Consider the following 25,974-nt stretch of genomic DNA (forward strand, 5'->3'; position numbering starts at 1 on the left):
TTTATACAGGAAATCTGTGGTTTTCCTAGTGCTGTGTTTTAAGGGGAAGTGAGACTGGCGGGTTGCCGGGGCGGGCGGCCGCGATCGGCGCTCCGCGGGCGCGGCGCTGGCGGCGGCAGGAACCTTGGTGCGCGGAGCCGTTTCCCGCGGCGGCCGGGACGGCTTTGCGGCAGGACGCGGCGGCGGGAGGGGCGGCCGGGCAGGGCCAGCGCGGGCCCCTCCCGGAGCGCGGGCCCCTCCCGGAGCGCGGGCACGGCGCGGCCCGGCCGCAGGTAAATAAACCCTCCCTTCGGGCCGCGGGCGGGGCGGGGCCCCAGGGGGCTGCGAGGCTCCCCGGCCCCTCCGGGCGGGCGGCCGGGCCGGGCTTTCCCGCAGCCTTGGCCGCGCTGCCTGCCCGCCCGAGCGTGCGGGGCTGTGTGCGAGGGCCCGGCCGCGGCCGCGGCCGCGTTCGCATTTCTAGCACAAACACGGCTGTAGACATGTGCTCGTCTGGAAGGACGTGTTCCCCTGTGCATAAAAAGGCCCCCTGCTTTCGTTTTCCTCACCCGGCTCACGGTCTCATCAGGAATTGGGGTGCTCCTCGAGTCAGACTCCAGGATGTGTAGGCACAGGGTGCTGACATCCCTCTCTGTTTTAATAGCCCAGAGTGTGACATAATGCCGTGGTCTTACCTTGCAGTAAAATTGCTTCTTTTAAGGAGCAGGCACCCAGACACAGCCAGTGGAGTTACACCTTGTGGGATCAAATAGGCCTGACAGGAATCTGTGTTATGTGGGAATGAATGTGTGCTAGCTGGAGTAGCAGCAGGAATGCTGGGGTCACTGCAGCCTGGGGTGAGGTGAGGGAAGAAACTCGGGTGTACGTTTGTGTAGGGCATCATGGCTTGCTCCTGATCTGTTCTGCAAATACGCACAAATGATCCTCATCCTGCAAAGTGGTACAGACAAATCTCACTTTCAGCACTGCATACCCTACTGACTACAAAAAGTCACAGTAGGAGTAAGAAAGCATCTGAGTCTTAGTTGGTCCAATGCCCATACACTTTAAGCAACAGTAATTTTCGCCTTGCCACTTTTATGTCTTATTCATTCAAAATTAATGAATTCATTTTGGGACTTAAATCAGAAATCTAATGTGAAGCAGAGCACTGTACAGTGGAATGAAAGTTCTTATCAGTCTGTAGTAGCTAGATACATTGTTCCTGCAGGACCTGATCAGACCAAAGCAGGTTATTGCTAGCGTTTCAGTATCTTCAGATGCCTTGAGGTTTCTACAGGGCTTCTGCCAAGATTTTCTGTAATGTAGATGTAGTTCAGGAGAAACTTGAAGCAAGCACTTATGCTGGGGAGTCACACAGCTCTGTAGTGGTGCCAGTGGTTACAGCCATCCCTCAGGGTTGGCTGCTGTGACAGGGCTGCCAGGACCTGAGCATTTGGGTTGCTGTGGTAGGTTGCCGAACTTCAGCATTATTTGGATCAGTGCTTCTTCTCCTTCTCCTCCCAATTTAGGTCCAAAGCACTGTGGTCCTGGCTGTTTGAAAAACAAGAGAAGAGCTTAGATTGAGGTCTGAAAAGCGGCTGTGATTAAGTGCTGTATTTCCCTCAATGACAGCATGCAACTGCTAACAGTTACAGGAAATCCAGGTCTCTCTGTAGAGTGGCTTGTCCTGTCCCAGCTGATTCTTTGGGTGCCACAGCTGGAGAGAGGAGTTAGCTCCAGCTGCAGATCGGGGCTACTCAGAAAGCTGTACAGTACAGATTTGGATGTCAAGTGTGTTTCCTTACACCTGTGCTGGGATCTCAGGGAAGAAATGGTCTTTTGTGTCCTTGTGGGAAATGGTGTGTTTCTTCTCTTCTTTTGGGCCTCTGGGGCAATGCAAGCTGTTATTCACAGCTATGTTTTTTACTTCTGTTCACAGCTCAACAAGGGCAAATTGAAAGTGTCTTAATTTCTGAAATTAAAAAAAAAAAAAGGTCAAGCATTCAAGGACTATCTTTCCTCTTCTGCCTAGTCCTAGAAAATGTGGAGTGAGGAGGTACCTGCAAAATTTCAGTTTGCATTAAGTAGAAATGTTTGGTTTTTTTTAAAAAGAAAAGTGTTATTTCACCTGACAAAGTTGCTCCACATCCTATCAGGAGCCAAGCTGCTCCATAGAGGCAGATACAATTAGAAATATTAGACTGAGTCACATTTGTTGTTTCCTGCTTGTCTGTTTCCTCTTGTACTGGAGGAGCTTGTATCACCCCCCTTGGATGCCCTGTTCCCTGACAATTTCTGGACTCTGTGCTGAATTCAGGAGGTGACAGGGTGTTTTGTGGTGTCTGTGTGCCTGGCAGAACAGGCAGTGTTCTTGTAGACAGGGACAGTATGTAAAATCCAAGTTACACCACTTTAGACAAAACTGGAATTTGAGCACAGAAATCATTCAGTCCTTTGGGTTGTTATTTGAGAATACAGGTGTGTTTGGGACCACAGATCCACATCTAGGGCCAAATCACTGCACTGCTGTGTTCTTTATGTCCCTGTGGATTTTGCAAGGTCAGGCAGCCACCAGGCAGAGGGTTGGTCTGGGCTTCAGTCTGATGTGACCTAAGAAAGTGCCCACGTGCTGATGGGTTTGGCTGGCTGCAGCCTGGGCTGTGTGTCACCACCAGCTGCTCCCCTGTGGCCAGTCTGCTTGGCTTTTTGTTCCCTCCCTTGTTAAAGTCCTTTATCCTTCATCCCAGTCCAGCTGCTGAGGTTTTTAATGGTTATTCATCCCCAGGAAGTGACACAGCCCTTCATTACTTGGTGGTGCTCCCCAACCAGGAGGGATGTGTGTCAGATGGCTGCAAGGCAAACAGTGAGTGATAACGATCTTGGGAGAGCTGTCCAGCAGTCAGTTTCAGGAAAAGAAATCCTTCTGGTGGTCTGTCTTCCTCCACTCCTGGGTGCTCCTCAGCCGCTGGTCCCAGTTTGTTCTGGTACAGGCTGTTGTGCTCTTTGCAGCTTAGTATTTCTTGGGTTTTGATCAGTGTTTCTCAATGACAGTTAAAATTTAAGATAGTGTATACTGTCAGCACTGTTTATTGTGCATTGCTGTGTGCTCATCACTGGGTGAGCTGTTCTGGAGCTGTGGTGTGTTGGTTCTCCACACGGGGAGGATGCCTGGGGAGCTGCCTTGTTAAAGGATGAGATCAGCAGCTGGGAAAAATCTGTGCTGCACAGAGCCAGACTCATGTGCCCTTGCTAAGGGTCTGCTTCCCTTCACAGAATGTGGCATTCTTCTCACTTCTTTCTTCAGTTCAAGTTTTCACAGTTTTTTTTTTGTTTGTTTTGTTTTCTGTAGAAGAGAAGAGATCACAGCTTCTTTTAGCTTGACTGTAATTAGGCCCCAGGTTAATTGCAGCTGTTCCTGCTGTTTGCCTCTCCGTGGGTCTAGCAGACAGGATTTGGGAGCTCTTCTTCATTGATAAATGTTGGCAGTTGATTTCATCCTTAAGGATAATGAGACTGGCAAACAGGTGGGTTTGCAACATGCAAATGGTTAAGTTTACATTCAGGTACCCTCTGCTGACCCTATAGCCAAGCATTCCTGACCAGGGTGTCTTTCTGCAGTTTTTGTGAGTTTTTCCTGAGTATTGTCAGTTACTTTGTGCAGGAATATCAGTCAAAAGATATTTCTGTGAGACATTTTAAAGTTGGGATATTCTAAAAAATTCAAGTAATGCATTTCTCAGTTTGTCCTTTGGGGAAAGAGGCCTCTAGAGAGAGGCTTTAAAAATGTGATCTAAAGACAATTGCCCAGGTGATGTTGAACCAACCATTGACTGTTATATGGCAACCTTTTGAAATTGTGGTTCCCTGTATATGAAAAGTTTCTTGTTTTCTGTTCTTTGTGAAGCACTGTAAATTTCCTCCAGTCATTGAAATGTTGAATCTAACAAGCTTGTCTCACTTGCTCTGTCTCACTTGATGTACATGACAGTACATCATCTGGGGTTTAGGAATCACTTGGGAAAGGCTTGCCTTGTGCCACGGGAACAAAATACAGCTAGGATCCAAGGGAATGTGATAGTTTGCACAGGGACAGTGTCCCAGCTGATGCTCACTCTCTATAGTTGTCCCTTGTGAAATTCTTCCTTATCAGTTGCCTCTCCAGGATGGGTGTGACAGACAAGCAGGAGTGCAGCCTTCAATTGCTGCTCAGAGAGCTGGCCACTGCACTGCCTGGGGCTCATAACCACTCAGAGGGGCAGTGTCTTGAACCAGGACTCTTGCAGGACTCTTCAGCTCCTTTGCAAGCACTTTGTGCCAGTGATGGGCAGAACTGCATAGGCAATGCTAAAAGCTGTGTGTATGACAGTCACCTGTGCATCCAGGACTCTTCAGCTCCTTTGCAAGCACTTTGAGCCAGTGATGGGCAGAACTGCATAGGCAATGCTAAAAGCTGTGTGTGTGACAGTCACCTGTGCATCCTTGTTCTCTCTTCTGTCCACTCAGGTCTGCCCACCTGACAAATACAGCTCAGCTTCTTAACTATTAGGTAGCTCCCAAGTCATCAGCTTCATAGCTTCTTTCAGGGATTCTGCCCAGCAGAGCCTGGTTTTCAAGGACTATCATTGACCTAAGTGTGCCCTGTTTAGATTCAGGGCAATACTTGTCTGATGTGAGCTACAGAGCAGGTCAGAAATCCTTGAAGTAGCAAAACTTGTAGGTTGTGATTGTTTGAAGTACCACTGGAAGACATTGAGGTCACAGTGTGAGGTTGCTCAGACTGACAGGTAGAAAAGCTCAGTAGGTACTTAGCTGTGCCAGCCCCAGTGGATTGCATTCAGAGACACTGCATCAGCCTCTTCTTCAGATGTGTTCAGACCAGATTTGTCTGAAAAACACATAGCCCATGAACTGGACTGTAGTGGTCCAGGCCTACAGCATAACAGAAATAAAACTCCTTAGGCTGCTTGAATTTGCTCTGCTACCCAATTGTTACTCAGCTGAAAGAACCTCTGTTTTCCTTCTTGGCCTTGGAGTTTCAGCCCACAGTTGTAATGCAGTGTGAGAAAAGCAGAGCTGGTTCCTACAGAAGGTTCCAGTGTATTGGGAAGGGGATAGGGCAAGCTCCCCAGTGCCTGAGGCACTCCTGCTCTCTTTGCATACTGGTAGCTTGTAGAACTCCTCTTGTGCTCTTGAGATAAAATTCTCAGAAACCCTGATCTTTGCTAGGAATCTGAGCTCAAGAGTCATTAAGAATCAACGAGACTTGAGGGACTTTTAATATTACCTGTCTTTGGCTACCTTTTACTGAGAGCTCCTGTAGTTTATGCATTTCCTTATGAACATCATTGATAGTTCCTTTCTGATTCTCTCTCCAAATACCAGAGGAAAGGGGAAGTCTATTTATCTGTTGTGTATCACTTGTTGTGTTAAGCATCTCTGTTATCTGGAAGAGAGGTAGGAAGTTCTCTAAGCACCAAAACCAACAAGATTGCTTATCAAGTTGTGGGAAGTCTCCTATTGTTCCTTTCTGCTTTTCCCCTCTGCTTCACAGCATTTTCTGTGCTTTTTAAATTTTGCCATGCAATGCTTGGGTATTTTCCATAACCCACGAGGATCCAGAAAATGTATCAGGAAGTGAAATGGTCTCTTCCAGTGTATGTTCCTTGGCATTTGTCATTCATGACTTTTCTCTGTGTCAGACTGTGCTGTCACTCAAGTTAAGCCCACGTGGCTTCTCCAAGGGAGGTAATCTTTAGTAAATTGCACTTCAGTGTCTCATGTGCTATGACCAGTAATCCTTGCTGTTTACCTCAGCCATGTGAGTGATGGGGCCACTATAAACTTGTGATAGTAAAGACTTCTCGTGTTGTAAGTGCACATTAATTATGTGACTGCTGCATGTTCATGCTGGGCAGATATACAGAAAACTGTTTTTCAGCTGCTGCAATCCCTGTGTCCAGCAGTTTTTGCTGAGTACAATGCAGCACGTTCCTTAATCCTTTTTTCACTAAGACCAGTTCCCAGGGGCCTGGATGAACACAAATCCAAGCTTATGGCTGTCCATAGCTTCATCAATCTATAATAGTTTGGGCTGATGCTTCGTTCTTTCTCTCATATTCACTGCCTGAGACTGAATGTCTTTGGAAAATTTAAGGTGTTTCAAGAAACAGTACATAAAGCCATACATTTTATAGTAACTTAAAAGGAGTTTAACTTATCCTATCGTTTGCCTTTTTTTACCCTTCCCATGAAGGAAGTGATTTTCACTGCTTCCCTCCTGGAGGAGATTGTGATGAAGCTGTTTACTGCCGTGTCAGAGTTTCCTTTATTTGGCACCAAATCCATGCAGGCATCTCAATTAAATTTTTGTTGAGTGCTGCTGTCAGAAAGTGCCAATTTTTTGCATTTATGGAGGATATGTAATTGCAGGATCCCAGTGCTAGTGGGAATTACTGGCACAACTCTTTTGGTGGTGTAGTGGGGGGATGAGCCTGCCACCACTGATGTCACCTTTCACATCTTTATTGAGCAGGGCAAACAGACTAGTTGGGAAGGTATGAATGCTGCAGTTTTTGGACTATGTGGTAGAGGGGCCTGTCATCTTCTCATGACCATGTGATTCAGCATCCTCCTGGCTGTGAGGTCAGTTTGTAGCTTGGCATCACCACACTTGGCTGGCTGGCAGCTCCAGTCTCACAGGATCCAGAGAAACGTTCAGCTGCTTGAAGCCTCCGGCATTTAAAAATGAACTTATTAAACGTAAGTGTCAATTTTTATCCCTTGCTTTCCACCTTTCCTAGGGACTTAAAGAACAAACCAACGTTGTTCTGCTGTCACTAGAATGCTGCAGTGGCATGTCACAAGCCCTTGTGGAGTGATTGCCGCTCCAGTTGCGTGAGGGAGTGAGTGCAAGGCTGCATCCTCTGCCAATCCCCCATGAGGCAGCATCTTTGAATGGACCAGGCTGTAGCCTTCACCGCAGGCCTGCAGTTATGTTGGTGCTAGTTTTGTTCAAGTGAATGCTTTTTGCAGTTTGCAACTTCAAAATACCATTGTTGCTGTAAAAATATGTTACAGAGAGGTGTAGAGTAAGTGGACAGGTTGCACCACCTATGTCCCTTAGGCTGTTCCTTGAGCTCCCAAGCTCTGTGGTACCAGGGAGCAGAACACTTTTCTGGGACTGCTGGCAGGACTGAGCTTCAAGAGTAAACTCAGTGCTGCATTAAGCTGACAATGCAGATGTGCCCAGGATGACTTAATTTCCTACTGCTGTCAACTGGCACAGTTACACAGCTTTGCAAAGAGTCTGCTCCCAGACTGTTCTGATTTGAAATAACTCCAGGTCTGTTTTGTTCAGCCCTCTGGTTGTAGTTTTGTCTCTATCTTCGGTGTCTTACTCTGTGTTCACATAATTGAAGCTGTTCCTACCCTGATTCACTATGAGTCTAGCAAAGTGAATCCTTGCAAAGAGTTAAGGGGAGAAAGATCTCAGTGTGAAGTCTTGATGTTCCAGAGTTGTGTATGTGATTAGTTATTGCCTTTGAAAATTACTTAGTTGGAGTGTCTTTGTGGACGTCATAGTCTGAACTGCAGATTCACTGGGAGGGAGGGTGAGCTGCTGCTTTTGAGCACAGCTGTGCCATGGCTGGCTACAACTGAAGCAGGGATGGGAGGAAGCCACTGGGGGATTGTGGAGGAGATTGGTTTATGCTACAGAATTCTGTGCCCCCTCCTTTTGGGATTGCTGGCCGCCGTCCTCTCTCTGGCTTGCTATAGTAAAGGGTGCCTGTTTAAGCAGCTTTCTTAACAGAAGTTAGGCTAAAAGACTGTTCTGGATTCAAAAAAACCCCACCTTAAATAGAAGTATTATCTGGTTTTGATGCTGTTTAGTGGATGTTTTTTCCTACTAAGCATAAATCTTCATGGGTCCTGGTAGCACTTCAGCAGCATTTACAAGCTAATGAGCTGCTAATTATCGGCCCGGCCCAGCCCAGCTAATTAGTTTTGTTAAGAGTGTAATAATCTAGGTAGAGCTCTGAGCTAATGCAGCTTTGCTGCTTCTGGGACTTGAGCTGATGTGTTCAAAACTCTAACTTTCAGCTGTTCTGCTTGTACAGGCTCTGGGTACTGTGATTTGTCTTTGGAGACTTGAGGGCTGTTCTCCTGCCAGCACAAATGCCCAGTCTCCAGGTCCCAAGAACTCACAGACATTTGCCAGGTTACCCCAATTTAAACATACCTACTGTGCTTTTCCCTTCAGCATTGCAGCACTGTGGATGGAGCTTCAAGACAGCAGCAGACTTGATTTATTTGGCAAATGTCACAGTTCTGTTCATGCAGATGGGTAGGTAAGGTAGCTGCTGTAAAACTCATGTTGGTCTCCATAAAATTGTGAGTTCAAGCAATCTTGGACAAAAAGGCAAACTATTTGGGGCTGGTTGGCCTATGTTATGACCCTGTAGTTTATCAACTTTTTCTTAGAAAAAAGAAAGGGAGGGAAAGGGCAAGGCCTAAGAGAAACTCTATGAAGCATTCCTTAGGTGGCTACCTCTCAATACAGCTTTCTAAAGCTTGGTTAACAAATGGTATTGCTTTGGTTTCCCATCATCTGGTGTCCCATCCTGCTCTCTGCAGCTTTCAGTTCAAAAAGTGATCATACAGAGTGAGCAACAGAAATACAAAGAGTTTCTTCATACGCAGTAATTTTGGTGCCAATTGAAGGAGAAAGTTAAATGAAGGGGATTATGACTGCAAAAGGGGTGATGTGATCAAACATATTTAGCTGGGAATAGACTCTTCCTGATGTGATGTTTTGCATTTCTTTACAGGTACTCTGCATCCCCTATGAGCTGTTCTCATACAGCCATAGCCCACTTGGTCAGTGGGTGTTAGATCTTCCCTCTGAAGATAAACTGAGTTGGTTACTTCCTACCACTATGGGTTGGAGTTGGTGATTGTGTTTGCCCACCATGTCCAAGTTAATGGTGTGCCAAGGATAGATGTGAAGCAGGTTTTTAGGTCCATATTGATGTGGTATCTTCTTAACGCATCGCGCCGCCTTGAGCCCACAGCAGCACAGGATATGGAGGCTCTTGAAGTGGATGACATTAGCCCTGCCTTGGAAGTGACTGAAGACTTTTTCAATAGTTTTGATACTAAGCTTGAAAACATTGTGCAGCCCTCTGAGGTGTATGGTGTACAGGAGGTCCCAGAACTGGTTGGGCATGAGGTGTTTGATCAGATAACAGAGAGCAGGGAACTGAGGAACGTCGCCTCCTTAGCCAAAAGCAGCCTCATCTGGGATCACTGCAAAAATGGCCTCTTGGAAACCAAAGCTCAGACAGTGTTCTCTGCCAAAGACCAGTGCATGGTGCAGAGGGGAACAGCTGCTGACAACCTTGCTTGGGCAGGGGAAGGGGACACCACAGCTTTTAATATCTTCAAGATCTGCCAGCGGCGGAGGGATAGGCCTCGCTCAGTGAATGACATCCTGGTGCAGAATGAGGAAGCCTCCATGTTCAAACCAGGTCACAACAGGTCACGCTCTGATATCAGCCATGTGAACTGGAGAGTGGTCTTCACAGGCACCTCCCTGCAGCAGCCACCTGCACCTGGTCAGGACAATAACTGTGCTCTGCTTTCCTACCTGGCACTAACCAACGGAGAGGATATCCAAGGAAACACAGGTTTGTGCTGGTGCTTTGTTTGTGTTTGTATGAGGAGTTTCCTATCTGATTTTAATATTTGTCTTGAAAGCGGAGCTGAATGTTAAAAAATACAAAAAACCTACTCAAAATTCAGCTGTGAGGTAACTCTTAAGAGAAATCAGTATGGCTCTTTTGTCTTTGATGTAACTCTGTGTGCTTGCCTAAGGATAATTTTTTAAACTTACCTTGATTTCTGTTCTTTTTATAGTTTAAATATCTAAAGTTGTTTTACTTTTTGCTTCTGTCCTGTTCAGTTTGACTCAGGACAAAATTATTTATTTGCTATGTATTTCTGATCATTTCCTTGAATGATTTCCCAAACTTAAAAAAAAGCTTTGAATGTTAAAGCTATTGGGAGAATGGCAAATCCAAACAAAAGCACTTTTCATAAAGTGAAAGAGCAGCCATTAAAAAGAGGGTGTACAGAGCTTTACTGTAAGGCCCAAGATCTCTGCTCTCTTTCTTTAAATAATGCTGAATTTTCAGTCCATAAGCAAGTAACAGAAGCTAAAGCACTCAATTTGTCAATATTAAGGCGTTCCTGCCAGCATAGTGTGGGGCACAGGAGGCGTTGTTATCAGATTGAGGCAGGCATCTCCAGTGAGCCATATGAAGCGGTGTTTCAGCAAGTGGTATTCTTCCTTTTCTTTTCCCAAGCACTGCACTGAAGAGGTGCTCAGGGCTTTGGAAACACTGACCCAGTGTCTCCATCTCCATGATTTATTTTGTAGATGCCAGCAATGGGCCAGGCACTTACAAAAAGGAACAGCAGCTAGTGCCACAAAGATTTTTTGTAATCTAAATAAAGGTAGGGCTTAACTAAAAATCAAGGGATTGTCAAAGGGTGCTTGTATGCACATGGTGGCTTGACTCCAGTTAGGAATAGGTGGCCTGTTTAGGGTTAAAACAAACTTTTTCTGTTGGGTTTTCCACGTAAGTCATCTATACTAGAACATGGAAAGCAGGTGCCTAAATGTTTGTGTGTGGGGAGAAGCGTGTATATAAGTATATATAACAGGTAAGTATGTTTAAGTGTATATATAAAGTGTATATATAGGTAAAAACATGTAGGTTATTGTGTTATAGTGTGACATATTTGCTGTAGCCCAAAGAAGGGTGTTCTTGGTTGACAAAGGCAAGTGCACCTGCTGTTACTTTTGTCTAGGGAGATACAGAACAGGAACTCCACTCTACAAGAAGCAATGTATGTTTCTGTGGAAAGGATGCAGAATAGAAATGCACTCTCAAGTCTGGAGACAGAGCTCTTTGTTTTTGTCAGCTGTATCCTGGGCATCTCCTGGGTCTGATGTGTAACAACTTCATATGCTCACAGAAACTCCATTAAAATGGAGCCATTGAAGGTCTGTACATGTCCCTGAGAGTGTTTTAAGCTTAATCTGTGATTCTGTGATATGAAATTCCCATGGACCCACTTCTCGAGGTAGTCAGTGCTCGCTGTGTGCCCTCCCAGAGCTTTCTCTATGGAATGTTGGGAAGGCCGGGGTACCTTTTTTGAGGAAGGAGAGCTTCTGTGCTCTGAAAATATCCTTTTTAAACCTGTTTCCTTTACCTGTTCTGTTCAGCAGCTGTGCAGGTTTTACAAGGTAGCTGTGCTATTTCTTCCCTCTGTGTTTACAAGAGAGCCTCACCAAGAGTTGCTGCTACTGTGAGCTGACCTGAAAAGAGAAGTGCAAAAGCAAGAAAGTAGGTTTTACAGACATGTGTCTGTGGCTACTAATTATTCTCCAGAAAAGACTGAAGAATGTATTTAGAGATTGGATAAAACCTGCTGCAGTTGTTGAAGGGGTCATAGTGGTTGCATCCTTAGAAGACATCCCTTTTCAGAGTTTTAATCCAAATTAAATGAATGCTGTGAGATACTGAGAGGACCTTCAGCAACTCCTGTCAGTCCTCACTGCTGTAAAGGACTTCCCTCTGGAGCCTGCAGAGGTCTCCCAGTCCTCCAAAGCTGTCCCAGTTACTGCATATATGAACTCTTCACTGTTTCTTTTTTCCTTACTGTCATAGTGTACCCATTACTGTGGGCTTCTCTCTTCCTACTTCTTGCTCTTTTATAGAATCATAGAATCATTTAGGTTAGGAAAAACCTTTAAGATTATCTCCTCCAGCTGTTAACCCAGCACTGCTGATTCTACCACTAAACCATAATACAAATGAAATGACACTGAATCCTTTCCATGTGCTGAGAAGAGAAAGAAAAGGACCTGAAAAGAAGCTGTGCCTTTTGGGGCAATATCTTTGGCCTGCTGGTGAAAGAACTCAAGTGCTAGAAATAAACCTATGGGGTACAAGCAGGAAGGAGAGCTAGCAAAGACAGAAGTTGTGAGTAAATTCAAGGCAAGCTCTTGTATTTCTGGGCGTGTGGCCTGGCAGACAAAGAGAGAATACTGCTTCTGTAATATACAGTGAAGCAAGGCTTGGATTTTTAAAACACAGTGTTTTAAACACAGCATGGCTTGATGGCCATGTGGGTGTTATTCAAACACTGCCACTCCTGACAGTGTGGGTGCTACAGTACTTTTTCCAGGTAGCTGTTTTGTTTGCCTGCTGTGCCTGTGAGCTTGGAGAACTCTAGAGCTGTCACTGTGTTGAGCACCTGCACACTGACAAACTGAAGGATATATATCTGCAGACCCAGGTGGGAGGAAAAGACTCTATTTTTAAGTAGGAAGATAGTGAACATTGTGGATCTGAGGCACAGTTTGTCCCTGATCAAGCAAATCCCACCAAGAAGGTGACTAGCCCAACCCAATTTGAGAGCATTTTAGGTCCCAACCATGTTTTGTAAAAATGTTCAGTTTTTAAAAATCCGAGAGGAAAACTACTGGCAAAAACTCTGTCACTTACACTCATCACTTACTAAGCATTAGAGAATTCAGAGAGGAGTGCCCCCTCAAGCTCCTCACGAACTGGGCATCTCTGCTCCTGCTCTTTTCCAAGTTGCTTGGAATGACTGTTGTCAGAAATGCTTCAGTGGTGGAAAAACGGAGTAAGCTTTCCTGCCATGCCAACTGAGATGCAAGTACAGTTAGTTGTTCTGGAGTGTGCATCTTCTGGACATGCTGATACAACATTTGGTCTCTCTATCCGGGGTGCTGGTTGCACCAGCTGCCCCAAGTGTGGCCAGTGGTAGGTGGGCACTAGGCTGGCCTGGTTTCAGTGCAATGTGCACGGTTCCTATCTGGGACAAGGGGGCATTTCCCAATGGAGAGGAGAGATGCTGAGGAAGATATTACTCTGTCCCAGCTGCTGAGACTCTCTTTGTTTTTCTCTGCCTTCTTCCACCTCTTTCCTTGAAATTATAACTCCAAATGGCTTAGATGTGAGCCATTTACTGTGATTATTTCCTTTTTTTTACTCTTCAATTTACTCTGCCTGTCTCCATAAGGAGGAAAAGAGATGCAGTTTCTGTTTGGAAGGTGGATAGAGAGATGGTACCATTTGCTCTCTGAGTAAAAAGGTATTATCTGGCACAGTGCATGTGGAAGAGATAAAGGAGCAGAGCTGTGAGATGTGTGTGTATGTTCAGCGTATGAATTCAACCTGTCTCTGCCAGCATCTATTGCCCTGACCGCAACAATACGAGGCATTTGAATGTTAATCAAGGTGGCTGCTGGTTCTGTCCAGTTTGAGCAGAGCCATTGGAGCCGATTTCACAGAGCTTGAAGGGAAAGAGTGGGGTGAAGGAGGGAGAGGGGGGTGCCTCTGTGAAAGACAGGGAGAGATAGCCTTTCTCTAACTCAACAAAAGATAAGCAAACCTGTGTGTGGATGAAGGAGGGGTGGCTGGGGGAAGGTTATGAGTTGTCTTATTATGGGAGAAGCTTGAACAGTCATCTGTACTTGATGGAAGCGAGAGATTGCAGTTGGAGCTGCAGAAGCGCTGCCTCCCTGATTGGATTAATAGAAAGGGAAGATGACTCTAGAATGGCTGTCCATTATCTGCACTACAAAGGGATTAGTGTGGGTTTCAGAGAAATTAATGGCTTTTGAGTTAGTGCAGAAATACTAATGAATGTCAGGGCCAGAGATGTACGATGAACAAAATTGGTTCTCTTTCAGTGTGTCCATGTGTGTGCACATCTATCCATTTGGGCTATCAAAGTGTGCTTTTTCTCTACCCTTTTGGGTTATAGATTAGGCTTTCAGTTTTCATATTTAGCTGAAATACCCTCGAGTAGTTTATTGATATGCAAGGTATAGTTATACTGACCTTTTTAGACCTAGTGCCAAAATAGCAGTTTTTGAAATAGTTGTTATGGTTTTTGCCATATCTGCAGGAAATCTCTCTAGATGAAGTCCTTTGAGCATGGAGCTAAATGCAGGCTCTGTTCTGAGTATGTGGGTAAATGGGGAAGCTGAGGCTGGGCTGTCAAGGTGAAACCCAAGTGCCTCTTTTTTGTTAGGGTGGCTGCAAGGTAGCATCCTTCCCCTATTTTTAACCCCCATGAGATTTCCATACCAACGTTAAGTATATCAAACAATTCATTTTCATGTATGTTCATTAAGTTTAACTGGAGCTTGTCTGCTTAATCCTTATAAATCCTTAAAAGCTGGTCTTTGCTGAAGTGCTGGCAAAAGCTTTTACACTGCTGCTATTCTGAGTCTTTCTCTTGCCCATAGAAGAAACTGAGAATTAGCTTGCAGCCAAAGGGAGGAGCATCTTCTTAGAATGAAGGGTACAGCCCAAGGTTGCCCCAGTTGGTATCAGAAGCCCCTGGACAGTAAGTTCCTCAAATACTCATGAGTCCCTGACTCTCCTTGTGCTCTAGGAGGACAGACAGACAGACTCACCCCTTATCGAGCAGTCTGGCCAGCAATCTTGTCCATATTAGCTGGGATGCCCAGTACAGATGGGGATGTAGTTTCTATACAGGCCTGGTTTTGTTTCTGAGCTTCATCCAGTCCAGATGTTTCTGTTCTCTTAGCTCTGTGTTGCAGGCATCCTCAGTATACTCAGAGGTGATGTCTAAAGCTTGTTAAGAGTGTGGCCTGTTAACATAAGTGTAACTGGTTAAGCTGAGATGCTGAAAATGTTTTATGCCTCCAGCTATCCCTGTTTCAAAAACTGTAAAGGCTGTCAACCCCAGGGTGGAAATATTGAGTAGACCAGCTCTTGTATTGCTGTGGTCTGTAATGCTGTGTTAAAGTCAATTGATGCTGATTTTGTTGTGACCTAATTTGCTGGGCAGTGGATGAGGAGCTGTTTCCAGGTGGCTACCTTGCTCCTGTGCCAGGAATAGCACAATTAGAGGCAGAAACCTTAACTTGTGTCTGCTAATTCTGTTAGTCAGTCAAGACTCAGCACAGGTACCCTTAATGGAAGGGTGAAGTAGAACTCAAATGGGAGTTTATTCCTCAGGCCTGCGTTGTTTTGGGGTGCCAAGTGTTACAGTTGGTATTACAGTGTAGCAGTGAATGCCTCTGAATTTATACCGGGACCAACAAAAATTGCTTAGAGCCACATGCCTAGCCCAAGGTGAAAATATGGATCTTGCCTGTGGTGGCTGAAGTGGTGCAAATCAGATTGGAACAAATTTTGTATGGAAACCTTTTTTTAAAGCTCAGAAATGCTTTAGATAATTGATTTTAAATTTGCATCACTTTAGTGCTTGGAGTGATTTGTGCATGGCTGGTGTTCTGTGGATGAAGAAGATTCCCCTTCACTTTGCCTTGGGCTGGGGTTTGTGATCTGCTCCAAAGCACCTGAAGTGCTGAGATGCTTAGATGTGTGTGTTTGAATCCTTCTGGGCAGCCTCTTACTTTTCATTTTTGGTCATATCTGCTACTCCTGAACCTGAGTCTCATAAATCAGCAAAACTCTGGAGTAAACAGAGCTGCACAGAATGTTCTGGTCCCAGGTCATGCTGGACTGTGGTAGGAAACTGCTGTGTTGGGCACAGGTCTGCATTCACTGGGTTAGGGCAGGTGTCAGGTGCTGTAAGTAGGGCTGGCAGCAGGGCTGTTCCAGCAGCCCCTCCTCAGGACACAGCTGAGCCCACAGGTGGGGCCTCTTTGGCTGAACACATCCCAGGAAGGGACAGCACTGGCAGCTGTGTCAAGAGCAGCTGAGGGTCAGAGGATGAGAATATGCTCCAGCCCCTGGGGAGAACGTGGTGGAGCAGGATCTCCCTGCAGGCCAATGTAGGGACCCCATGCTGGAGAATGTGGAGATTTCCTGAAGGAACTGTAGCCACAGAGAGCTCATGCAGGGGGACATTTAACCTGAAGGACTGAAGCCCCTGGAGAGGACCATGCTGGAGCAGGGGCAAGGTGTGAGAAGGAAGGAGCAGCAGAGAGGAGCTGACCAGATGCCACTATGCCTTTTGCCTCTGAGCTGCTTAAGATGAGGGAGGCAGAGGTGGTGTGTGTGAAAACATGAATTTGAGCCTGGGAAGGAGCAGGAAAGAGAGGGTAAGGGGTTTTTAATTTGAATGTGTTTTTCACTGTCAAAATCTTATTTTAGCTGGCAATAGATTACTTGATAGTATTGTCCCCTTCTAGACTAAGTTCTGGGAGACCTGCAGTATTTTGTTGCTCTGCCATTGTTGTCCTGGATAATTACTTTCTCAGGAAAATTGCTCTGTTTTTCTGTTGCTCTGTTTCTTTGTTCCTTTTTGTAAGGTGTTTTGATACCTGGGTAAAAAAGTGCTGTATTCTTGGTGGCTCAAAAGTAGAGTTAGTACTTGTGTTTAATAATTATAACCTATTACATGAAGATTCTCTCTGTGATCCAATCTTCAGATATGCCATGTATGGGTAGGAGAGATGTAGAAGCCAGAATGATGTAGTACTTTGAGACAATTAAAAAAAATAATTGTAATATTCTAATTTTTTTTCCTCCAGAACACAAGACAGTGTTCTCAAATCTTCTGAAGAAGGGATACTTGGAAGTCAGAAGAGACAATGACAGCTACTGGCAAACCTGTTACGCTGAACTCTCTCAGTACAAACTGTACCTGTATTGCTTGGACAGCAGCGGCAACCAGACTCTTCCCACCGTGTATCCACTCATGCGTTTTCAAAGAGTGGCTGTTACTGGTGGCATGGAAACCAAGGTGGTGGACACTGTCCTGTCAGACAGCTCACAGCTACAGCTGAAGGCAGAGTCCTCCTGGGAGACTTTGGACTGGGGACAGAAACTTTGGGAAGCGGTGCATGCTTCTGGGCCTGCTTTTACAAGACAGCAGGAGAAACTGGAGAATGTGCCAAAGCCTGAAAATAACAGTGAGCTTTCTCAAACTAATGGAGTGTTAGAGAAGCCTATGGAACTCTTCCTATCCACGAATTTGACTGAAAACACTAAAGAGTACCAAAATATTCTGAAATCAGGGACTCTTTACAGACTAACTGTCCAGAATAACTGGAAGGCATTTACTTTTGTCTTGAACAGGTCTTATCTCATGGCATTCCAGCCTGGTAGGCTTGATGAAGATCCCCTGCTGAGCTACAATGTGGATGTTTGCCTGTCAGTGCAGACAGATACTCAGGATGGCTGTGACTCTTGCTTTCAGGTCATTTTTCCCCAGGATGTGCTGCGCCTGCGCGCAGAGACGCGGCAGCGGGCCCAGGAGTGGATGGAGGCGCTGAAAGCAGCAGCCAATGCTACCCGAAGTTTGACTCAGAACCCACAGGTCACGCTCAGGAACAAGCCTGGAGATCGGCCCTTTGGGAGTGACCTCAGAAAGAGCAAGAGGCAGTCTGTGACCACCAGCTTCCTGAGCATCCTGACCACACTGTCTCTGGAGAGAGGGCTCACAGTTCAGAGCTTCAAGTGTGCAGGTGAGCAGCCAGGTTGCAGCATCTGCACCTACATCCCCTCTACAGGAAAAGAAAATCACTGGAAAGAGCATGTGTGTGTTTTAGCAGCACAGCTGTTCCCTGCCTCTCACTGTGGCTGTAGTTAGCCTTTCTCTCTGTCAGCTGTGGAGGAAAGCCTATGGGATATTCAGAGGTTCATCTGCTTTTGATCATCAGTGCTGAAACATTAGATCTTGCACATACACCATTATATGGGCCAGGGCTGCCTTGCAGGGTGGCTGAGCTGTTTTCTTGATTCAGGACACTGTAAAGGTGGTGCAGAATCAAAGGGGTCTGAATTTGTTGTCTGACTCTAGTCCTATAGGGAAGATCATGGTTTTTATCCAGTTTGGGAAGGAAATGACAATAGAGAGAACATGTCTGAATGCAGTACATTGTCATTTTACTTTAGTAAGGGCACCTGTTTGGAGCAAATTTGGGCACCTTATGCCTAAACTATGGTCTCTGACTTGCTTTTGTTACACTGACTTAGAAATTGTCAGCTCAAGCAGAAGCAGCTCTTTTGGAGACTTTTTCTCTTGTATTATGGGAGCTATGATGGCCCTGCCTCCTCTCCATGCTTCTTTGGGGTGTGGCTCTTATGTTGCTCTGGAACATGATGACTCTAGGGAGTATCTGTTTGGGCCCAGGACCTGCTGGCTGCCCTGAATCCCTTTCAGGGGAGACCTGGGCCCTAGAAGTACTGGACTGCCCTCAAAATTGTCTGTGGGTGCAGTTGGGTTTGTCCTTCTCTGGTAGCCACCTGCAGGTCATGTTCCTGCTCATCCCTCCACAGTGCATGGCATCCACCTGGCAGCTGGAGCATCATGGAGGTTGGCATCATTGCAGTTAATGATTTGGTTGCTTCATCTTCTGACTGAGGTTCAGGAGAGTTAGAAGTGAATATTTTCAATTACCTGCTCTAAAATAGGATCAGGCGCTGGGATGGCAACAAAATGCGTGTCTCCAGCGTGAAACAGGTTTTAGTCTTGCTTTATGTAGTATGGGAGCAGATGTTTCTCTGGGAAAGGGTGGATTCCCTCTCCCAAACATGGGGCGATTAATATCCACTCATTCGTGTATTCCCCACAAAGATGAGGTGCTCAGACCAGGGTTGCATGGTGTCGTTTCCTGATGCACCTGAGACCCAATACTCTTGTGGTCTCCTTTTAGTCTACCAAACTGAACAAATGTTCTTGTGCAGAGAAGCTCTTCTTGAGTTGTTGTGGGTCTGTGGGAAGCTGGTCACTGGGATTCTGTGTTCCCGAGGATGGGGATTCACTGCACTTTCTGCAGGAGCGATTCCTTTGCCATTCCTGAGACCCTTAGGGCCGTCTGGAGCTTGGAGCTGTTACCATGGTGCAGAGAAAGAAATAATTTTAGTTATAACTGGGAGAAGCTGGGGAAGCTTGTTTGGCTCAGAAAAGTTTGTGCAGAGGAGGCACAGGGCAAGCTGAGCGTGTCTCGCTGTTCCTGCTCCCTGCAGGCAGTTGTGCCGTTCAGCATGGGCTGCTGTTTAACCTGAGGGGCCTGCTGTTGGTAATTACGGCTTGCCGGCATTGAGAGCGGTTTTCCCCTGGGCTGCTGGGAGGGGTAAAGCTTGGGGAAAGATGAGGAGGGGGGAGGAAGAAAAGTTTTGCTGTGAATTCTTCAGCCATTTAGTGCAAATTCCTGTAATTACCGTCTTTGTGTCCTGTCCCAATGGCACATAATACAGCAGAAGCCTTTCCTAATTGAGACCTTACAGGAGGTACAAATCCCTCCTTTGTTCAGCCTGACAAATTAGTGCCAGAAAGTGGCAAGGTCCGAGTGGGAATCAAAGGCAAGCAACACAAAGATGGAACTTACGGCTACAGTAATAACCCTCTCTAGTCCTGCGGGGGTGGGAGGGAAGGAAAAGTAATGACCAATGAAAAATGAAGGGTTTTTTTGTTATAAATTCCCTTGACATGACAGCACCTCAGGGCTGCTTTATTTATTTAGGAAAAGCGATTAAATAGTAATACAACAGGGCAGACCATTGTCTCTCGAGCTACCCCCCTTCCTACAGACCCCTGCTGCCTTGGCTAATTGATTGACAATGAACCTCTGATAAAGAAGGTTGCTGGGAGGACCTGATGGGGACAGGCTTTTAAAATTTATTTTCTCTTTGCAGTCTTTGTGGGGTTCCCCTCCGTGGTTTTGGTTTGGTTGGGTTTTTTTTGGTTGTTTTTTTTTTTTTCCTGTTTGAAATGCTCTTGGCATCCCCCTTTCCTTTTCTCCCTCAGTAAAAGCTTTTTAAGGAATTGGTCCCAGACAAACAGCTGATATTCACAAGCAGGTAGGGAGGAATGTGGATGTCTGTGCCTCGCCATTGACAGGTTTATCTTGGAGTCTGGCTAGCACTTTTCAACTTGTGATATAAGCCAGGGCAGTGGTGTCAGATGTAGTCATGGGGCAGGGAGGACAAAGTGTTGATACCCTGGAGTCAGAAGGGCAGTTGGAAAAAAGTTGTCTTTTGCTTGATCAGCAGACACAAAAGCTTTTCTCCACATTTCTAACTTTGTTTGACTGCAGAGGGCAGGGCATTACTTGTAATTTGAAAATAATGAATGAACAGACCACTGATTAGCAGTGGAGAGGCAGGGAGTTTATAAACCCTTTTAATTTTGTGGCCATTGTTTATATTTTTGGCCTAGAGAAAAGCTTCTAGGGAAAGGTAGGCATTTCTCCTGGAGAAGTTCTCCTGGAGGTCTGTAAGGAGCAAATATCCCCAGGTGCCCTTCACTATCATTATTTCTTTGTCACCTTTCTATAGATGGGAAAGACAGATGGCCTTTGCCCTTGCCTCCTGTTTTTGCATAGCTCCTCTGTTCTTTTGATGGCTCTCTTGTTTCACCTTTTGTTTTCTTTCCCCCTGTCCTTTATTAAAACAGACATTTTTTCCAGAGAAGTCAATTGTGTCTGCCAGGAGCTCTGTTACTTAGACAGCAAGTCCTAATGGATGTGGGAATTTCTGCCTTCAGGAAAATGTGCTCTGCACGCTTTCATTTGTTTGTGTGGCTTTCCTTGCTCCTCTTCTAGGGTGCCTTCTGTCTTTTCCTCCCTGCTTCTCCATGTCTCCTCACTTGCCAAAACGATAAATACTGCTATTAGGGCTTGAATGACTTGGCTGGCTGAGCTCATCACTAGGTGCAGAGAAGCCAGGGTTAGTAAATGTGCTATTTCCTGAGCTTGCAGCCCTGTCAAATGAAGCAGCAGGTGGAGAGCTGTTGTCTTTCAGGGAATCATTCTGCACCGAGTGCTGTGATCCTGTGTGTAGCTGGGGGACAGCCCAGTGCAGCATGCACGGGTCATGCAACCTCTGCTCTCTCTCAGTCCCTGTTGCAGTAAAAATAAAATTCCTTTTTTTCCCGCCCTTAGTGAAAAGAAAGTATTTCCTAATAGATTGCAAGCCAGCAAGTGTAATTTAAAAACAAAACAAAATAGTCATGTGCAATGTCAACTTTGTTCAACTTCTCAAAAAGCCTTACAGTTGAAACTTCTCAAATACAGATAGTTGAGAAGCATCCTTGAATTTAGCAAATATTGAGTGAGCTGTCATTACACCCAACACTTATTTTGTAGCATGTCACTGAAATAAAAATGCTAGAGGATAAACCTAGAAAATGCAGCACAAAAATAAAATATCATAAGGTCCTTTAGAAGGTTTTTAGCACTCCTGTCACATTTTAGTTCTGAATAACCATTGTTCTCACCTGTCCAGGGTTTTTAGGCTTTTAGGATTGTGCTTTTTCTAAGTGCTGTATTTATTTTGTGCTTGGTTTCATTTCAATTGATCTCTTTCTTCAAGGCTTCAGCAGCTTTTTACCTTCCCTGTATTTGAGACTCTGTAAAATCCCCTAGGAATGTTTTGCACTGTAAAGGTTTTATTGTTTAGGTATCTTCACTTTAGGCTTTAGTCTTCTAGTCTTGTATGTGACTTTCAGGCCCTATTTCTATTCATTTAAAAGTAAAACTTCCACTGCTAGCAGTGGGATTTCTAAACCAGCTGAGCAGAAAAATACATGGTCGAAGTTAGTATTTGGAAAATGTACCATGTTTAAACAAGGTCACTGACTTGTAGGGGGAGGGAGGAGTGGGGGGAGTGTTTCCAAACAAGGGTGACTGGAATTTGTGTAGCAGGGAGCACTTTATTTGCAGTGGACCTACATGTTTCAAAACACGAGTTTGCTGGGCCACAGTGCTTTGCCATATGACAGCTCATTTTGGACAAAGATTGGAAGATATCACATACTTGGGTGGATTAAACCTGTTTATCAGTGATCAGTTATGATCACAGAGGCCATTTAATCTTCATTGATAAGATGAGTTCCTCAGTGCAGTTCTAGGATGGCATGACTAAAGGAAGTGACAGTGAAAACTGTCAGCTTTGTCTGGTAGAAGTTGGGTCCTTCACCCTCCTGGGATTTGGCTGGCACCTCCACAGAGTGAGATTTTCTTCTTCATGGGATTTGGTTTGGAGTTGGCCTGCTGCTGCCTGGAGTGCAGTTTAGGTAAGTACTTGATCAGTTCAATGCCTGTTCTGCGTCCTCATGTGCACTTTGCAATCAACTGGTGTTTAACTGACTTCTTTGTCTCAGCCCTGCAAGAGGAACTGCTGATACAACTGTTTTGGCTGATTAATCTACATATTCCCCCTGGCAGCCTTGAAGGGTACCTTTCCTGCCTCTGTGGGGGTAGGTGGCCCCATTGCTCTAATCTGTCCCTGTCAACAACTCTGTAGGCCTTCAGTACGTGCTAATTTATTGTACTATTGTGAGCTCACTTCTGCTGGGTGTGAACGTGTCTCTACTGTAAGCATAGGCTCTTCTTGGCTGTGCCTTGTTTCTTCCTGGCTTGTGGGTGCTAGGTATGAGTTCCACTACCCCCAAAGAACTCTTGGTTGTCTGGGGACCTTTTTGGTCCACTTGTTGTATGAAACTAGTCTTGAGGGATCTTCTGGCATAGAGTTCAAAGAAAATAATCCCCAAACCAGGCAATCTAAATGTCCAAGTCTCACCTTTGTTGAGATGGAAAAAAGCTACATCTGGACAAAAGGAAGTATTTTTCAGACCTGAAAACTCCCAACACTTATACACCATCCCCATATTCCCCACAGTTCTTTTTTGGAGAACTCAGAGTTTCTTCATGAATTGTGTACAAGAGAGAGCTTTATTTGTTGGGCTAGCACTTTTTAAATCAGTTAAGCCAGCTTTTGCTACTAAAGACCTTACCTTCCCAGAAAAGGGACAGGCATCTGCACAACACCTTCTCTGCAGTTGCAGTTTCTACCAGGTTCCTGAATTGGTTTGGGCCACAGCTGTTAATTTAGTTTCATAAGAAAGCAAAGATTATGTTCCAATGCTGTTTGCTCAGTTTTACTCTTGCTCCATAAAATTTGGATCTACCTGGCTGTTCTAAGAAAAATTTAACAGAGGAGAAGAGGTAGCAGAGATGCGTGCATCTTGGAGGTGTCACAGAAGCCAGCATTACAGGGAGCCCCTCCTATTGCTGCTGTGGGAAAAAAAATCCTGTGAAGTGCACTCTGCATTGTTTGGCATCAGAACATCCTTGCAGATGTGTGGCCCTGAGGGACAAACACTGAAGGAAAATGGCTGCTTTAGGGTTGTTCCACTGCTGCAAAACTGAGGCATTTGTGTGTGTGTTGGCAAGGCTCTCCCTCTTCTGTCACATGCCAAAGCAGTGTATTATTGCAAAACTATTGCATGTGGATCAAATGAGGGGCAACATTAAAAAAATTACAGAACAAACCAAAGGCCACCTGCTAGGAAGGGTTTAGATTCTCAGTGTGACCTTCTGCAACATCTGTAGTCTCTGACATGTACCTGTGCTGTGTAAAACTGGATAGTTCATGTGCCCAAGGCAGTGCTGTGGTAGTGGTGAGTGACCAAGAAGAAATTCAGCCAAATAGCATTGGTAAAAGTATGTAACCATACTTACTGCACAGTTGCTCCTTCTGTTAAAAGGAGATACAAAACCAGTTGTGTATTCAAACAGAAACAGAGCTGGTTATTCCTAGGTATGCTAATGCTGTATCAAATAAATGAAACTTAGCAAACCAGGTAGCCTTCAGTGTAAGTCAAGGAGTGAGCAGTGCAGGGGTAAGTGGTCTCCAAACTAACTGCAGAGCAGAAATGAAAACTGGGTTAAGTAGAGACTCATGTTGCTAACCTCTTGCTGACCTGGCTGAGGGTGTTGGCAGCAGTGTTTGTTCTGATCACACAAATGGCTGGCCTGCTCTTTGCTCTGTTCTCTGGTCTGCCTTCTCAGTATGTAGAACCAAGTATGAATGTAATTGACTCTATAAGTGGGAATGCCATTATTATTTATGCTTACATTATCTCCTCACTTCTAGCTGGCAGGCAGGCTTCAAGAGCTGACCCAGAGAGTGTATTCAGTTCCCATTCCTGACCCAAGAGCTGGTGAATTACTGAATCCTACCAATAAGCCATTTCCTGGTAGATCCCATTTCCTTCTGTCAGGGAGCACTTCAGAGTCTCAGCAAAGCACCAGATACTGCAGGGAATAATCCTGTAAGGGTATGGGGAAAAGAATACCAGATTAGTTTGAGGTGTATGGTGTTACTTCTCAGCACTGTTGTCCTGTGAACACAGGGAAAGATTTGAAAATGTGGAATAGGAGAATGCAAACTGTCCATGTGCTAAAAGGGTCACAAACAAAAACTTATGTGTAAAGTATGTCTTCAAAGCTGTTTGTAATTTGCTTAGAGCATATTCTCTGGGAAGAATGTAACTTTGCCACCTCTTAGAATTTGACACAAAAGGTAAAAGAACCTATCTTCTGATGAAACTCAAGTGGGGAAATCCAAGCACATAAAAAACTAGTTTCCAAATGTATAGTTTTGTTGCTTGTCATTTGACACAGCTAGGATTTTAGTTCTCATTTAGTGATGAAATGTTACTCTTGACTTATATATGTGAAATGCAAGCTTGCTTTGACTTTTGTTTTGGGGTTATATTTGCAGGCTTTACTATTGGTTTTACTGGGAAGGCAGACCTTAGCTGTGTTATCTGCAGCATACCTGTATGCTGTCTTCTGCAAAGGACATGTACGATACAGGCATGCAGAATGTTGTTTATGCACCCATATGTGCTATCACCTGACTTGTTTCCATCGTGGGGGTTTTTTCTTGATTGTTCATCTTCACAGAGAAAGTCACAGATTTGTGCATTCAGCATGACTGATGTAAAGGGTTTTGGTCACTTCACCTACCCCTAGGCATCTAAATATTGGATTGGTGTAGACATCCAATCTTTGCTGATTGCAGAAAGTCTGGGTGTCTAGGAAATAATTCCTCTCATGTGCTTTGGAGAGCTGCTCTGAAGCTGGGTGCCTGTGAGACATCTCCAGTAGGGTGGGATGGGTCACTGTCTGGAGTCACAGCCCAGAGCCATCAAGCCTGCACTGGTAGGCTGTCAGCTGAGCTGGAATGTGTAAGACAAGAAGACAGGCCTTGTACCTTCAAATGGTGCTAAGGAAGATGGAAGGTCTGTTTTTTTAGCATTTAGTCCTGAGCTATAGCTGATAGCCAAGGTTTCCATTGACTTGGAACAGTTGGACCATCCTTTGGATGTGTGAACCTTTCCTTATTTCTGGAGAAGCTGATCTAGTTTATAATTCAAGTGGGATGTGTACAGTGCTGACATGATAGGAGTTTTCTATGTTGTTTAGGTAATTATAACTTGATAGGGTCAAACCCACATGGTTTCAACACCGATTTTTTTTTTTTTTACTTTAATCTGTTACAGTTTTATTGTCTTTTTGTAAAGTTCATAAGAAGCTCACAGAAAATGTAAGCAAGGTGAGTAGTGTCAGACTTTGCTTGGAGGTTTATAAGTTTTAATTATTTAGTTGAAATAAAATTGCTCTGGAAAGTAATGATGGGGAAAGGACAAAATGTAATGCAAACCTGGGTAGGCATAAGAGAGAACTGAATTGGATTGTTAGTGTATCTTCCTTGTGAATTTGAGTTTTCCCATGGTGGACTGAATTGGAATAGATGCACAGGAATAAAGGTAAGCAACTGAAGTAATTCTCACCTTATTTCTGTTGGTGCTGAGCTGATAGAGCAATGTTGTATGTCTGATCTAACACTGAAAATTTGTTGCTGTGCTCCTTCTGCTTAGTCTGCTTTATGCCTTTATCAAGCTGAAAGCCTTTTGAAGTCTGTGGATCATTTTCTTTTCTTTGTATTGTATGTTGTTTCTAAATGAATTAGCTTCTAAGCTAATCTGTCACAGATTTAATTATAGCACACAATCACAAGGGACTTGCTTTTTCTTGTTACCAAGCAAGGGACTTTATTGAATAAGGAAAACAGTTGTGTACTTGATTCTGATTTGGTCTTTCACTTTCTCTGTTTCACTGTGGAGCTGCTCCAGTCTTTTCTTGCTAAAAGATTAAAT

At 44.8% G+C, this 25,974-nt stretch overlaps 1 protein-coding gene across 1 annotated transcript in view; it reads left to right on the forward strand.

The window, feature by feature from the left end:
• Positions 1–207: 207 nt before the first annotated feature.
• Positions 208–25,974, forward strand: part of PLEKHM3 (pleckstrin homology domain containing M3) — a 79,459-nt gene continuing 53,692 nt past the window's right edge. The window contains exons 1-3 of the mRNA XM_066553752.1: positions 208–272; positions 8,808–9,665; positions 16,553–17,488. Of these exons, the coding sequence (XP_066409849.1) occupies positions 9,008–9,665; positions 16,553–17,488 (1,594 nt within the window). The 5' untranslated portion in view covers positions 208–272; positions 8,808–9,007. The remainder of the gene's footprint in view (positions 273–8,807; positions 9,666–16,552; positions 17,489–25,974) is intronic.

Source organism: Molothrus aeneus, chromosome 7, assembly GCF_037042795.1.
Source record: "Molothrus aeneus isolate 106 chromosome 7, BPBGC_Maene_1.0, whole genome shotgun sequence".
Taxonomy (NCBI): domain Eukaryota; kingdom Metazoa; phylum Chordata; class Aves; order Passeriformes; family Icteridae; genus Molothrus; species Molothrus aeneus.